We start from the raw sequence: 14,897 nt of genomic DNA on the forward strand, positions 1-14,897 counted from the left end.
CACAAATCCTTGAAAAAAAATGTTAAAAATGAATGGAGAAACAAACAAACAAACAAACAAAATATATATATATATATATATATAAATTTAGTTTTTACGTTAGAATGTCGAATGTGTTTTAATTATAATATTTATAATGACAGCACATAATTTTTACTGAGATAAAATCAAGAGCGTTGCGTCAACTTATATGTTTTTTTTTTTTATAACACAAAAATAAAGTTACGTAGAAAATACTTTAAATACCAAAACTATCAGTATCGGTTTGTTGATGAATAAAATCTATTCCCCCCATCTCAAAGGGGTGGTAGCACAAACGGGCTATTAGTTTCTAAACGACATTTTGCGATGTTTAACTACAAATGTCCTTTTTCGCTTTTCAAATTGTTGCCACCAAATATTGTCACCCTGTATTATATTTAAAGAAATTAATGCAGAATCTCCATGCATGTATGTATGTTTCTCGCATTGTGAGAAAACGACGGTACCTAGAGCCATCAAATTTCGAATAACGTAATCCTCACCCGAACATGGGTACTTGGGCACTCGAATTTCTAATTTGTTTTATTATTTATTTCATAGTTTGTAAAACTTTAACGAATTATTTATTCAAAAACTCAACGATTTCAAAGCGAGCAACGGCAACACTGTACGGAAAATAACATGCTTATTTCCAGGGTGCGAGACTGTCTGTCGGAATTTATTAAGGTACGCTTTTTTTAAATATTTTGTGCTTTTACTCTTAAATTGAATTTTATGTGGATTAAGTACGAAGAACATGATATTTAATAAATAAGAGTAATACACGAAACGCTAAAAAAACGCCATCTGAGCGTATTGTCTATTTTTCCATCTGATCTATTTCTGAATGTCTATTTCTGAATTCTTTTTCATGTTGCTATTAAGGTTAGAAATTTCACTTTCAACGTGGTACATTTTGCGTATTAATCCTCGAAATATACTAAAAAAAAAAAAAAACTAAACTCAGCGGCGCAACAGCACTAGTTGGCCATGGCCTGCAGTGCCCCGAAATCTGCTGTCTTGACCTTGGGGCCCGGGGTACATCAGCATATGCCCTGGGCAAGTGGTGAGCTTGTCGCAGGACCCCCGGTGTTAGGTCCTCAAGCTAACTTCGTGCTCATTTTATCAACCCATTCAAGGGATGAAAGGCTGAGTCAACGTTGCCCAACCTGCTGCGCGACGCGCTAGCCATTTCGCCACCGAGCGGTAATCCGCAAAATATGTTGGATGAGAAAATCAGAACGAGAAAAACTATAATTTAGTTTAGAGAAACTTAAAGCGTTTGATATTGCAAAAGTTTGGAAGTCTACCAATATAATAAAACCTGTTTCTTCTAAAAGCGTAGAAAACCCATCATCATAAGATCCTGTGGGGTTTTTACCGTTTTCAATAACATACTTTGGGAGCGACTTTCGCAGAATGAAAGCCGATAGAGGAAAAGGAAAAGGATGTTCGCTTTGAGAGAGAGTTGATAACAAAAATAAAGATGTCTTTGTACTGATAGAAACAAATACGTTTTTTTTTAACTCCATTTTAGAAATGGATATAGCAGTTTTCGTTTTAACTTCATTTTTTCTTTCAGGTAAGTATTAAAATAATGTTTTGGGAATATAATAATGTTTTCCGAATTTGTAGTTCATTCTATAACCTAAAATGCAGATTTTTATTTTAAGAATTTAGCATAAGAACTTAGTTTAGAAATGCTGTAGTTCAGAAATGCTGTTGAAAATATAAGTAAAAATGAAAATGAAAATGTATTTTTTAATGATTAAAAATTAAATATAATTTAAATATAGAAATAACTTCAGTGAAGACTTAAATTTATGATTATGCCAGAAAGCCGAATAATATAGAATGTATATATGATTAAATCTTTCATCGACTCAATATTTGGAAAATTGTGTTTTATTCGATTGTTAAAGCATAGAATTTGAATTTAAGAATCAGAAAATCCTTACAGAATAAGCCGTTAGATTAAATTTCCGTAACTCTTAACCAGAGCCGGTCGGCAGAATGTTAAAAATTCATGGAAAAAAATGGGAGTTGTAAAGCTTGCACTGGCAGGCTAAAGTTTTAATGCCGACCTTTTTCTTAAATGAATAATAATAATAATATTGAAAAAGAAAACTTGAGATTTGAAAGTTTCAGACTGCAGTCTACCGATTAAAGAAGAGTTTTTCATTAGCATTTTTAAAAATATGAAAAGTCTGTTTTATGCTATTCAATTCTATTATTTCAGTTCTATCCATTATTCCTTTATTGTATCCTCTTTAAATAATATCTACTTTTGCCAACTCAAAAACTAAATATTTACTATCAAATCAAATTAAAACTCAACTCGTAAAGAATTTCACTTTTAAAAGATCCGACATATGTTTCTGGGTTTCTTTTCTTTCTTTTCTGACTGCGCAGTTACGTTTTGTGAATAGTTTATAAAATATGATTTAATATTTTTCTATTACAGCTTCAATTAGTTTCTTATTATTTTTCGTCTAATTTTACATTATTCATCTTATATATTAATTTCAATCATTGTTTTAAAAATACTTTGCTTCCGCATTTTATTGTTAAAATATTTTACTGTGTTAAATAGTTCAAAAGCGTTTTTGTATTCTACCTCATTTTAAATTGCCAAACTACTAAAATCTTAAATACAGCCAGACGACTTTCCATTCTATTTTACCTTCTAATCACAATAATCATAGACTTAAAGGCTTTAAAACAAAACCCAATTAAAGCATCGAATTGGTGTTTAAACAAAATTAACGCAATGACAGAAGTTGACTCCGCAGCTTGCATGAAATGCCGAACAAAAGTTCAAGTCAAATTAAAATATGTAAATTAAACTATTTGTATATAACATTCTATGTAAAATATACGATATTGTTTGTGTATAATATTTGTACATAACATATTTTTGTACATAAAGTAACACACCCCTAAGTAAACTTCGGCTCGGGTCTAACTAATCAAAAAGTAAATGCGACTAAGCCGGTCAATCGATTCAAGTAACATGGAGGCGTAAACAATGTAGCGGGCCAACAAGCACCGAGAATTGTCCCTCAAGAAGTCAGCGCTTATATAATTAAATACTTGCATTCTGATAAAATTTGTCGAAAGCAGAAAGTACAGGCAGACTAATAAGATAACTGTGTTAATTAATATAAAATTCGTTTATCATTAGTACCCGATATTTTGATTACTTCAGCTTTTAAAAGAATAACTATATTCGCACATTCTTTCAAAGCATCAGTATGTTTCTATGGATCTATTGTGCCATCAATAAATAAGCTTAAGATTGCAATTGCAATATATTGTATATAACCAATGACATAATCCTTTTTCTGTCATATTGCATTGTTAAAATTAAATTCTATTTAGGATTTTTTTTTTTTTTTTTTTTTTTTAAACGCTGTCATTTGATAAATATTCTGACTAATTTTGTTAAGTTATCTTCCGTTATCCTACTGAAGTGTTTAAAGCTTTTATTTCTCAAATATATTAAGGAAAAAGTTATGAAGCTTTCTATGCTTCTACTAATGTGAAATCCCCCCCTCCTTGCTTATCGTTCATTACATTCAACAGACTGGAAAATATTTTAATAATGAAATCATTAACAGATACATCGTGTGATTAATAATGTTCTGATGCAAGCTTAGAAACATTCAGTTTTCGATTAATTTAATATTTTTTATTTCATTTTATTGTATTCCACAAGAAAGTTTTGATGGCCTTCCAAGTATTAAATTGGATAATGTTTTGAATAGCGTTTTAGTTCATTAAAAATTATTAAATGCTTTAACAATTTGGGGGTATATTTATCTGCAGATTTACAACTTTCTTAATTACATTTAATTTCTTGAATTAGCATGAATTCGGCAGGGGAAAGAAATATAAATTCTAAGAAGACATCCTTTGAATTCAATCCTTGGTTATTTTTTTGTGAGAATAACGGTGAGACTACCAGGCGACTTTTCACCCTGTCTGTAGTTAGAAGAAGACTTGAACAAATTATTTTATTTAAACTTAAAAACTCACGGCTTGTATTTATAAATTTGTATGCGCAAGAAATTCGGCTAACAAAAAGTTAACGGATAACGTAATTCTCAGAGATGTGCGAGGGCGGTAGCGGACACTTAGCCGACACCAGTCAGCCGATAAGACATTTAGCCGACAGGGACACTTAGCCGACATGGACACTTAGCCGACAGGACATTTAGCCGACACGGACGACAAGGACAGTTAGTCGACAAGACATTTAGCCGACAATGAGTCTCGCTCTTCCCAATGCTTTTAAATTTCTAATACTTTCACATTTCATTACTTCGCTCAACACATCACACTACATTCATTCCCGTATAAAGTCGTTTGGCTCCTCCCACTAAAATTTCCTTTCCCTGTCAGGAAGTAGAGTGATTCGCCCTACTCCTCGCGACACTGGTACTATTTTTTTTTTTTTATCTAAAATGTTATTTACACCCTCAGAATGCTATTTACGGGTTAGGCATTGCATATTTATTAATCTGAGATAGGGCTCCGGCACGGGAATTCGTACCTCGTGGCCTGAAGCCACCTAACAGAAGTAGGTTTGGTTTATGTAATTACAGCAAAGAAAGAGGGCTGTCTGCCTAATGGAATGGATACCTTCGTGGAGGACTTTCTAAGAAAAACTGGCTCGTATACATGTTACACATGTGGAAAACCACGAAAACACCCATGCAGGCTGTCCGTTCGCGGGATTCAAAATTCGGACCGAACTGCCTGTGTTCAGTGACTTTACCGCTCGGCTGCTGCTGAACTTAACAGAAATAGAGTGACCGTTTTACTTAATATATAACCAGTCTCTTCCAACGAAAATTGCCTTTTTAGGCTAGAACTCTATAAATGCAATGGCACCAAACTGGGCACCAAAAATTTCTCTATTACCATGTAGCTGAAACAGAAACGAGAAAGAGAATGAAAGAGAAAAAAATTAAAATTAATTAAAAGTAAAATGAAAATTTATACATTTTAAACAGATATTGAGAAAGTTACATTTTATAAGAAAAACATGAAACAATATAACATATATTGAAAGTTACACATCGCGACTTAGCAGACATCATCGCGACAAAGCACAGTACATGATATTATTTAGTTACATGACTGATCTAGTTAAATCTAGCGTCGATAGATGACACCACATAACGGTGACTTTTCAGGATGTCTCGCTTTGCTCCGGCCTGCTTGGTGCCCCTCCCAGTGGAGATTCCTCCGATTTCTCTTCGGAGATTTTCCCACGTCCGGAATTTCCTATCAGCAACGTTTTCGATATATGAAGAGTGAAAAATAGTTTTGGCAGAAATGTATTCAGTTATGAATGAAATAAAACCTTAAAGAACACTTTACTTCTAAATTAAACATAATACACTAGTTTAGTGCTGTAAACATGAATCTAAGTTAGTATTTTCAGCGAGAGGCGTGGTCAATAAATGTTACAGAATATTTATCTCAAGTATGGCATGAACAGCCCATTATAGAGGTCAATAACCTTTGCTTGTCTTAAAAATTCTTTTTTTAAAATTGTTTCTAATAACAAAATAATATATATTTCGAAACTAACCCTTCACGACCGTATGTTTTTATAAAAAGCATAATTCAAGAATAACAATAATTTTTATTGCATTATTCAGATTTTTCATGACAGGGAAAGGAAATTTCATAAGTGGGAGGAGCGAAACGATTTTGTAAGGGAAAGAATGTAATTTGATGTATTAAGTAAAATAGTAATCAAACGTAAAGGTATTATAAATTTGAAAGCATTTGGAAGAGCGAGATTGGAAAATTAATATCATAAAGTAAACAAGAAAAACTATTAATGATGTGAAAGTGTTCAAAGGAAACCCAGTTGATTAAATGAAAAAGCTTTACGGATAATTTTTGAAGGCCCCAAATGTAATTAAGTGACAGCCGTACTTAGCTAAAAAAAATTCTTTTTTACTTTCGAAAATTAATTCATATTGCCTGATGAGAAATTTCAGCGCTTTCTCAATTTGGCCAATATACACCAAACAACACGATACACATCAAACAATGCTAAATTATCCAAGCACATATGGAGATCTTTAAGAATCGAAAAATGAATTTTACTGATAAGTTAAAAAATAACTTAAATATAGAACTTATGGAGAAGTCGAGAAATTTTATAGTTGATAGTAAGTTTAAATAATTATTGGGTACATGTCAGCTAAACGTCACTGTCGGCTTAGTGCCCTGTTGACTAAATGTCTTGACAGTTAAGTGTCCCGTAGCTAAATGTCCTGATAGCTAACTCTCTGTGTCGGTTAAATGCCCTGTCGGCTAAGTGTCCTTGTCCGCTAAATGTCCCGTCGGCTAAATATCCTGTCGGCTAAACGTCCTGTCGGCTAAATGACCTGTAAGTTAAGTGCCCGTGTCGGCTAAATGACCTGTCGGCTAAATGACCTGTAAGCTAAGTGCCCGTGTCGGCTAAGTGTCCGTGTCGGCTAACTGTCCTGTCGGCTAACTGGTGTCGGTTAAGTGTTCCGTCGGCTAAGTGGTTGTCGGCCGAGTGTCACGGACCCGTGCGAGGGAATAGTATAATCAAAGAATATGTATGTTAAAGAGGGAAAGCTTCGCAGAGGGAAATAGGGGATATCTCTCCAGCTTTAGTATCATTTTTCGCATGCGTAAAATAACTGTCGAACCGGTGTCGAAAAATATCCAGCCTTTATTTTTAGCGCATGGGCGAAATAATGATTCAGCTGGTGTCGAAGATCGAATGTCACGTTCGCGAAGAGTTTAAAGCTCTGTGATACCATTTTTCCCTCGCGGTATTGACGTAAATCAAATCTCTGATCCGCGCAAGTAGATTAATCAATGGAATTTTTATTTTGATTAATAAAATCTACAAAAATCCGAGTTTAAATTATCGCGGAAAGTTTTGTTGAAGAACGAATTCTATAAATTCTTTGTATTTGTACCGTATTCCTCAATTTCCTGTGCATCTTGCGATTTGGCAACGGGAATTAGTCCTTCCATGATATACAGACGCAGTAGTCAAACTGGTTTACATTACTTCTATGGCAGCTTTCCTTCATATGTAGGGTGTTTCCGATTTCGACTGACAAATTCAGAGAAGTGATAATAGGCATCAAGAGGATGAAAAATTGCCAAAGAACATGGAGTCGCAAACCACGTTTAGTAAGAGAAAATCGCAAAAATAGTTATGAAGGGTGTAACGTAGAATGGAGCAAAAGGGGCCAATAATAAGTAGAAAAACATTTATTTGATATGAAACAGGATTACAGTGCAGATAATTCATTGTGAGAAAGGAGAAGACGAGAAAGCTTTATAGGAACTGTTCGAAGTTGCGGCCGCAAAGGTTACTGCACAGGCGACACCGACGAACGAAGGATTGCCGGGCACGTTCAAGGGTACTCTGTGTGCTGGCGATGCCTGCTGAATCGACGCCTGTTCTTGTTGTCATATCCTTCAGTGTATCTACAGAAGTTTTATATACAACCGATTTTAGGTGGTCACAAAAGAAGAAATCCAAGGAATTGAGGTCTGGGGAGTGTGGAAGCCACATTCTATGATATATAGCATCGAGATGGTTACGCATCGCAATCACAAAATGTGCTCGTGCACCATCATGCATGAATCGCATGTTTTAGCGCACAGTCGCTAGTATTCCCTGTCTCAAATCCGGGAGGATATGTTATAGGTAAACAAGGTAATTTACGCTATTAATGCATTCCGGTGGAAGGTACGGTCCCAACAAATGATCTCCGAAAATCCATGCCAAGATATTAATACCCAACTTGTGTTGCACTTTCAAAGAGGCAGTGCTGTGGAAACTTTTGGACGACCACTTATGCGCATTGTGCATGTTGACCACGCCTTCTTTCGTAAAGCAGGCTTTATCTGAGAATAAAACAGTGGCGGGAAACTGTGCTTTATTCTGTGCGGCATCAAGTATCCAGCGTACAAACTCTATCTACCCAATGAGAGTAGTTGGCATCGCCTAGGAGTTGAATCTTCTGCACTTGGACGTGCTGGATGTGTTTTGCATTCGGAACCTTCCGCGCCATTTTGTGACGAATACCCAGTTCAGCTATGGACCTTATAAGAAATATCTCTTATAGCCGAATTTCTTTCTTGCGCTTCAGTATTTAGAAGGATCTCGTCTCCCTCAGCTCTCATTAGTGCCCGATGTTTTTTAGGACATGATTTATTCAATTAATAGAAAAGGTTTTAATTCTAAAACTGAATAATTTACTTATAATAGTCTTATTTTCATTCTAAATTCTTTTCTATAGAAAAGAATTTAGAATAAAAATAAGACTAGCTTCTCACATAATTCAAAGAAAAACACGTTTTTAATTTTACTTTATATCCATTTAAATCTTTCGACATTATATTCGTAATTTAAAATAATCAGATGACTTTTGTGAGATATTATATAACTGTATAGTTCCGATTTTATTCATCATATTTACTCGAAAATAAGCCCCCTCGAATGTAAAAGTACCATTTTAGGATTTAAAAAAAAAAAAAAAAAGTTTGGATAAAGCTTTCATTAAAACGTGGTCCTGAGTAGAATTCACTTGTATCTCATTTGTAATCAAGCAACATAATTAAATACCCTATTTTGCTATGGTATAGAAAGAAAATTTAGGAAAAATTAATGACACATTATTATGCCAGTTACAGTACAGTGGATGCAGTCCTAAATTGAATTTTTCTTCTAGATGTGACTATTATAATTATCTAAAAAATATGGTAATTACCTACGCAGTTTATTTGGTATTTAAGCAGTTTAATTATTCTGTGTAGTATGATAATTAAGCACCTACCTCTCATTCTGCGATTTTATTTATTAAAATGTCTCATTATAAGACCTACCAAATTTTAGAGTAAAAAATATAGCAAAAGAAAAGGGGTTCTTATATTCGAGCAAATGACGTATTTTGTTTCTGACAATAGATTTAAATGTGATTTTATAACAATAGATTTATACATAGAATTAATTAAAAAATCATAGGCTTTTCTTTAAACGCTTCAACTGTAGAGATATTTATTACTATCACTTAACGATAATGATCTTAAAATCGTACGAACAGGCACAATCTCCAAAGCTTTCAGCTGTTCATATGTCAAGGTCGACTAATGGCTGAAGGGTTAAAAGTCGGAAACCAAAGCTATTTTCAGCGTGCTTTTATTCCAATCAGTTGAAAGGTATCGCTACATATAATTTTATAGATTTTCTCATATATAAAATATTTACGCGGCAGTTTCTATCATAAAGTCCTCCAGAAAAAGACCTGATTAAAATACAGGGTTATCTAAATTAAACTTCCCCAACTCAGAGGCCTGTGCAGAGTGTTGTATGGGTCATAATGTGATGAAATTTTAAAAACAGACACTTCAGATCATGCGCTCGAGATTTATTAAACAAAAAAAAAAAAAAAAAAAGTACAAGAAGTTGCCGATAGGTGACGCTGCAGATCAACAAGACATTCTACACATGTTCTATATGTGTGCCGTGGTTCTCCACAACTCTTTCCATTCGCAAAGCAGGGTGTTCCACAGCGGAACGCAGTAAATCCACATTAATTCCACGAAAATGTCGAATAATTGCGTCTTTCAGATGTGCCAAGGTTGCTGGGTGTTCTAGGTAGACCCGATCCTTTAAGAATCCTCATACCAAAAGTCGCATGGCGTGAGATCAGGCGAGCGGGGAGGCCAAGCTGTAGGGAAACAGCGGCTGATCACACGTGCATCGGTAAAAGTTGCCCGTAACACCTGTTGAACGCCACGAAGAATATGGGGAGGTGCACCATCCTGCATAAATATCGTGTCCTGGAGGCGGCCACGTTGTTGCAGTTCAGGGATCACAAACGTTGTCAACATGTCCTGATACCGTTTTCCTGTGACAGAGCAGGTTTTGAACCCTGTTGGAGTCACCTCTTCAAAAAAATAAGGCCCAATGAATCGAGGATTCGACGCATCACACGCTAGACGGTCGTATAACGCAGATCAACAGCACGAGAAACAGTTAGCACACTGACAACACCATGTGGCGATTGGCTAGTGGGGTCCACGACCGCCAAAGCAACGTCTTCTACGCGTGCAGATTCCACAACCTGTCGTCCTCTACCTGGTAAAATTCCCAGCTGTCCCGTTCTTTCGAACTTCTTCATCATGTCTCGAGAGCGCGTGGTGTCATTGGTCCTCGGCGTAAGATCTTCAGCCGATGGAATGCTCTTATCGCAGCACAGGAGTTCTCGTCATTCTGGTAGAAAAGTTTCACTAACAGAGCTTTGTCTTTCAAAGTCCCTTTGTGCATCAGCGAGCTGGAAACAACTGCCTGTGCGAGGCCTGTCTTCGACTTTTGTAGGGCTCGTCTTTTGGATACGTATCGCAGAAGCTTTATTTCTGCAAATCACGTTGCTGCAATATGCACATTACTAGTGTTACAGCGCCACCTATCGGTAACTTCTTGTACTAATTTTTTTGTGTAATAAATCTCGAGCGCATGATCTGAAGTGTCTGTTTTCAAAATGTCGTCACATTATGATCCATACAACACTCTGCACAGGCCTTTGAGTTGGGGAAGTTTAATTTGGATATCCCTGTAGTTTGATCTAGATATAACGTCCGTTCAGGAAACCTAAAGGCCCCCTTTCCTTGTTTTCATAAGACAAAAAAAAAAAAAAAAAAATCTGATGTGTACACCACATGACTTCCTTGTACGGAATATTAAATTATACGCATTTTTTCTTGCATTTCATTTAAACTTATTGGATTGAATTAAATCTACTTCGCCGACAGCGCATAAACCACAATAGAATAAATGCATTTTTTAAAATTTACTCTAGTATTTGTTTACCATAGCGACACTCTGTCGCTAGATTCACTTAACAGTATTAATAATTATATAACAGATAACTTATATAATAATTATATAACGGAAACTAAGTTAACTGTTATATAATCCAATAATTTTATAACAGTTGACTTATATATTTCGTTCATATTATAACACATAATGCACAAAATTTATATCATTTAAAGAATAGAATTATCTAATCGTTGCCACATGTTCTATTCAAATACTATAATAAAGCTAGAATGATGTATAAAAGAAATTAAGCAACACAAAAAAAGAAACCGTTTCACACAGACGATTAAGTATTTCTCATTTAATTAATTCAGTTCTCATTTCGCGAGAAGGCAAAAATACATAAAAACTCAAAATATCTATATTAAAAATTACGAAGTATATCTTAAACACTTATTTCCTCGAAAAAATTCCAGAAAGAATTAAGCATGATTTAATTCGCAATAATAAATGAATGCGTTATCTTTGTTGTTGCGAAGCTAAGTTTCTCTAGATTGGCAACAAATCCATTAGTCTGCTGTTTCAAATGTAAACAATCAATGGCCACCATAAAAAAAAAAAAAAAAGCCTTAACGGCACTTAAACAACTTTAAAATTCTAATTCAGAAGTCAAACAACAAAAATCAGCGTTATACCTACAAAATTTTCACAGGACTAGTTTCGATGGTTTTACCGAACCATCATCTTCAGCAGCAAAACCGCAAATGCGGTTTTGCAGCTGAAGCTTAACAGTCATTTGCGGTTTGCAGCTGAAGATGATGGTTCGGTAAAACCATCGAAACTAGTCCTGTGAAAATTTTGTAGGTATAACGCTGATTTTTGTTGTTTGACTTCTGAATTAGTATTTATTCGGCGTGTTATTGTGTCTTAACTTTAAAATTGTTGATAATTCTAAAAATATTGCATATAGATTTACTAAAGACATAAAAACCTTAACCGGAAGATAAAAACAACATAATACAATCATTTGTAAAGCAAAAAATGTACAATTTACAAACATATAAGAGTAAAGAAACTCAGATCACTGAGCCGGGTAACAGAGTGGATATATATATATAAATATATTTATATACGTTTGGTGCGGCCGATTGCAACCAAAATACGAGGTGCACATCTACATGTTATAGCAGTCCTATATACAAAATTTCAACGTTCTGAGGCTACTCGTTTTTGAGTTATGCGAGATACGTACGTACATACGTTCGTACACACGCCACGAAAAATTCTCTTCAGAATTAATTTTAAAGCAGTTTTATAATTTTTTTGAAGGAAAAGAGTATTTTATTCTGTCCTTACGTACAGATATCACGCAAAAACATCGTTAAATTGCATTCGATAGCGGTCAAAATGGATATTTTCGTTGAAATATGCTGCCTGAAACTTTTCGCGATTACAATACTTAGTTTTTACTTCGTACAAGGAAGTAAAAAATATGATGTGTACACCATATGACTTCCTTGTACGGAATATTAAATTATACACATTTTTTCTTGCATTTCATTTAAACTTATTGGATTGAATTAAATCTACTTCGCCGACAGCGCTTAATAGAATAAATGCATTCTTTAAAATTCACTCTAGTATTTGTTTACCATAGCGACACTCTGGCGCTAGATTCACTTAACAGTATTAATAATTATATAACAGTTAACTAATATAATAATTATATAACTGAAACTCAGTTAACTGTTATATAATCCAATAATTATATGACAGTTGACTTATATATTTCGTTCATATTATAACTCATAATGCACAAAATTTATATCATTTAAAGAATAGAATTATCTAATCGTTGCCACATGTTCTATTCAAATACTATAATAAAGCTGGAATGATGTATAGAAGAAATTAAGCAAACAAAACAAAAAAGAAACAGTTTTTCACAGACGATTGAGTATTTCTCATTTAATTAATTCAGTTCTCACTTCGCGAGAAGGCAAAAATACATAAAAACTCCAAATATCTCTATTAAAAATTACGAAGTAAATCTCAAACACTTGTTTCCTCGAAAAAATTCCAGAAAGAATTAAGCATTATTTAATTGGCAATAATAAATGAATGCGTTATCTTTGTTGTTGCGAAGCTAAGTTTCTCTAGATTGGCAACAAATCCACTAGTCTCCTGTTTCAAATGTAAACATTAATGGCCGCCATAAAAAAAAAAGGCTTAGCGGCACTTAGACAACTTTAAAATTGTTGATAATTCTAAAAATACTGCATACAGATTTACTAAAGGCATAAAAACCTTAACTGGAAGATAAAAACAACATAATACAATCATTTTTAAAGCAAAAACTTACAATCTACAAACATATAAGAGTAAAGAAACTGAGATGACTGAGCCGGGTAACAGAGTGGATATATATATAAATATATTTATATACGTTTGGTGCGGCCGATTGCAACCAAAATACGAGGTGCACATCTACATGTTATAGCAGTCCTATATACAAAATTTCAACGTTCTGAGGCTACTCGTTTTTGAGTTATGCGAGATACGTACGTACATACTTTCGTACAGACGCCACGAAAAATTCTCTTCAGAATTAATTTTAAAGCAGTTTTATAATTTTTTTGAAGGAAAAGAGTATTTTATTCTGTCCTTACGTACAGATATCACGCAAAAACATCGTTAAATTGCACTCGATAGCGGTCAAAATGGATATTTTCGTTGAAATATGCTGCCTGAAACTTTTCGCGATTACAATACTTCCTTTTTACTTCGTACAAGGAAGTAAAAAGAGTTGTGAGGATTTATAATTTGAGGCTCCTTAAACCTGAGAACTAAAGTCCTGGCCTTGTGGGCATAACGGTATTTAATCCATGCTAACAAACTAACAGTATTCATAATATGAATATTATTAATGCATTTATTGACACAATGCAATTCAAATTTAAGTGTGCTTCCGTAGTCTGAAGTTCAAAATCCGTTGTTTACAATACAGTATTTATGGGCTCAACACAAGTGGCCGATCGGTAAAGTCGCTGAACGCTGGTAGCTCGATCAGGCCTCGAAACCCTGAGAACGGGTTGATAGCATGCACATTTTCCTGGTTTTCCGGATGTGTAAGGTGGATACGAGCCAGTTTCCTTTAGAAAGTCCTCCACAAAGGCATCCTTCTTATTAGACAGGTAGCCCTCGGATGTTTTGCCGTAATCAAATAAACCAAATTAAACCATCAGCACTATCTTAAAATATATGTTGTTTATTTCTTCTGTCAGTCCTTTTTTTTTTTTTTTTTTTTTTTTTTCATTTTATGCTTGCTAAAGTATTTTCTACATGTATAAAATATTTCAGAAACATGCCTTTCAGTTTTTAATCACAGATGTATGTACTTTCATTTGCAAAATTACTTAAAATTAAGAGCAAAATTTTATTAATAAAATCTCAAGTCTAAGATTTGTGGGGAAAATATGTATAAAAATTACGTATTTTTCCAATATTAAGTTTTAATTAGTAAAACATTCACTTTGTTGTTTTCGGTGATTTGAAGAAAATTGTTGTATATGAAAAATTCTTAAAGAATATGTATTTTTCGAAGCTAAAGTTTTTTTATTTGTAAAACATTCCCTTTGATTTGATGATGTTATAGTCTTTTTAGGTCTAAGAGGTGGGTTGACTTAGTAGTAATAATCCGCGTGAGCCATGTATGAAGCTTGAATTCACACACACACACACAAACAAACAAACAAAAACGTTTATTTGAGACGAGCAATTCCTGTCATTACAGGCCGGCCATTTCTGTTCTTTTCTTTCCCCCCAATCAAATATAAAACAAATATTCTCGCCCCACAGCGGCATCTACATAAAATTCTCTATGGATGATTTGAAAGAAACTATTCATGCATGAATAATTCGAGGAGAAATTCATAAGGTGCACTTTGTTATTTTAATACTGTTTTCATAAACATCTGCCCTATTTTCAAGAAATTTTGAAAATATACATCTAAAATCGATACTCAAGGAAATG

The 14,897-nt window shown here is 34.1% G+C and overlaps 1 protein-coding gene across 1 annotated transcript in view; it reads left to right on the top strand.

Annotated features, from left to right (window-relative positions):
* The first annotated feature begins 1,163 nt into the window (after window positions 1-1,163).
* Window positions 1,164-14,897, top strand: part of LOC118197043 (uncharacterized) — a 102,168-nt gene continuing 88,434 nt past the window's right edge. Inside the window, exon 1 of the mRNA XM_085818557.1 lies at window positions 1,164-1,603. Within this exon, the coding sequence (XP_085674683.1) occupies window positions 1,561-1,603 (43 nt within the window). The 5' untranslated portion in view covers window positions 1,164-1,560. The remainder of the gene's footprint in view (window positions 1,604-14,897) is intronic.

This window comes from Stegodyphus dumicola, chromosome 6 (genome assembly GCF_044657685.1).
Source record: "Stegodyphus dumicola isolate Sdum_Otavi_A_Nest chromosome 6, ASM4465768v1".
NCBI classification, from domain to species: domain Eukaryota; kingdom Metazoa; phylum Arthropoda; class Arachnida; order Araneae; family Eresidae; genus Stegodyphus; species Stegodyphus dumicola.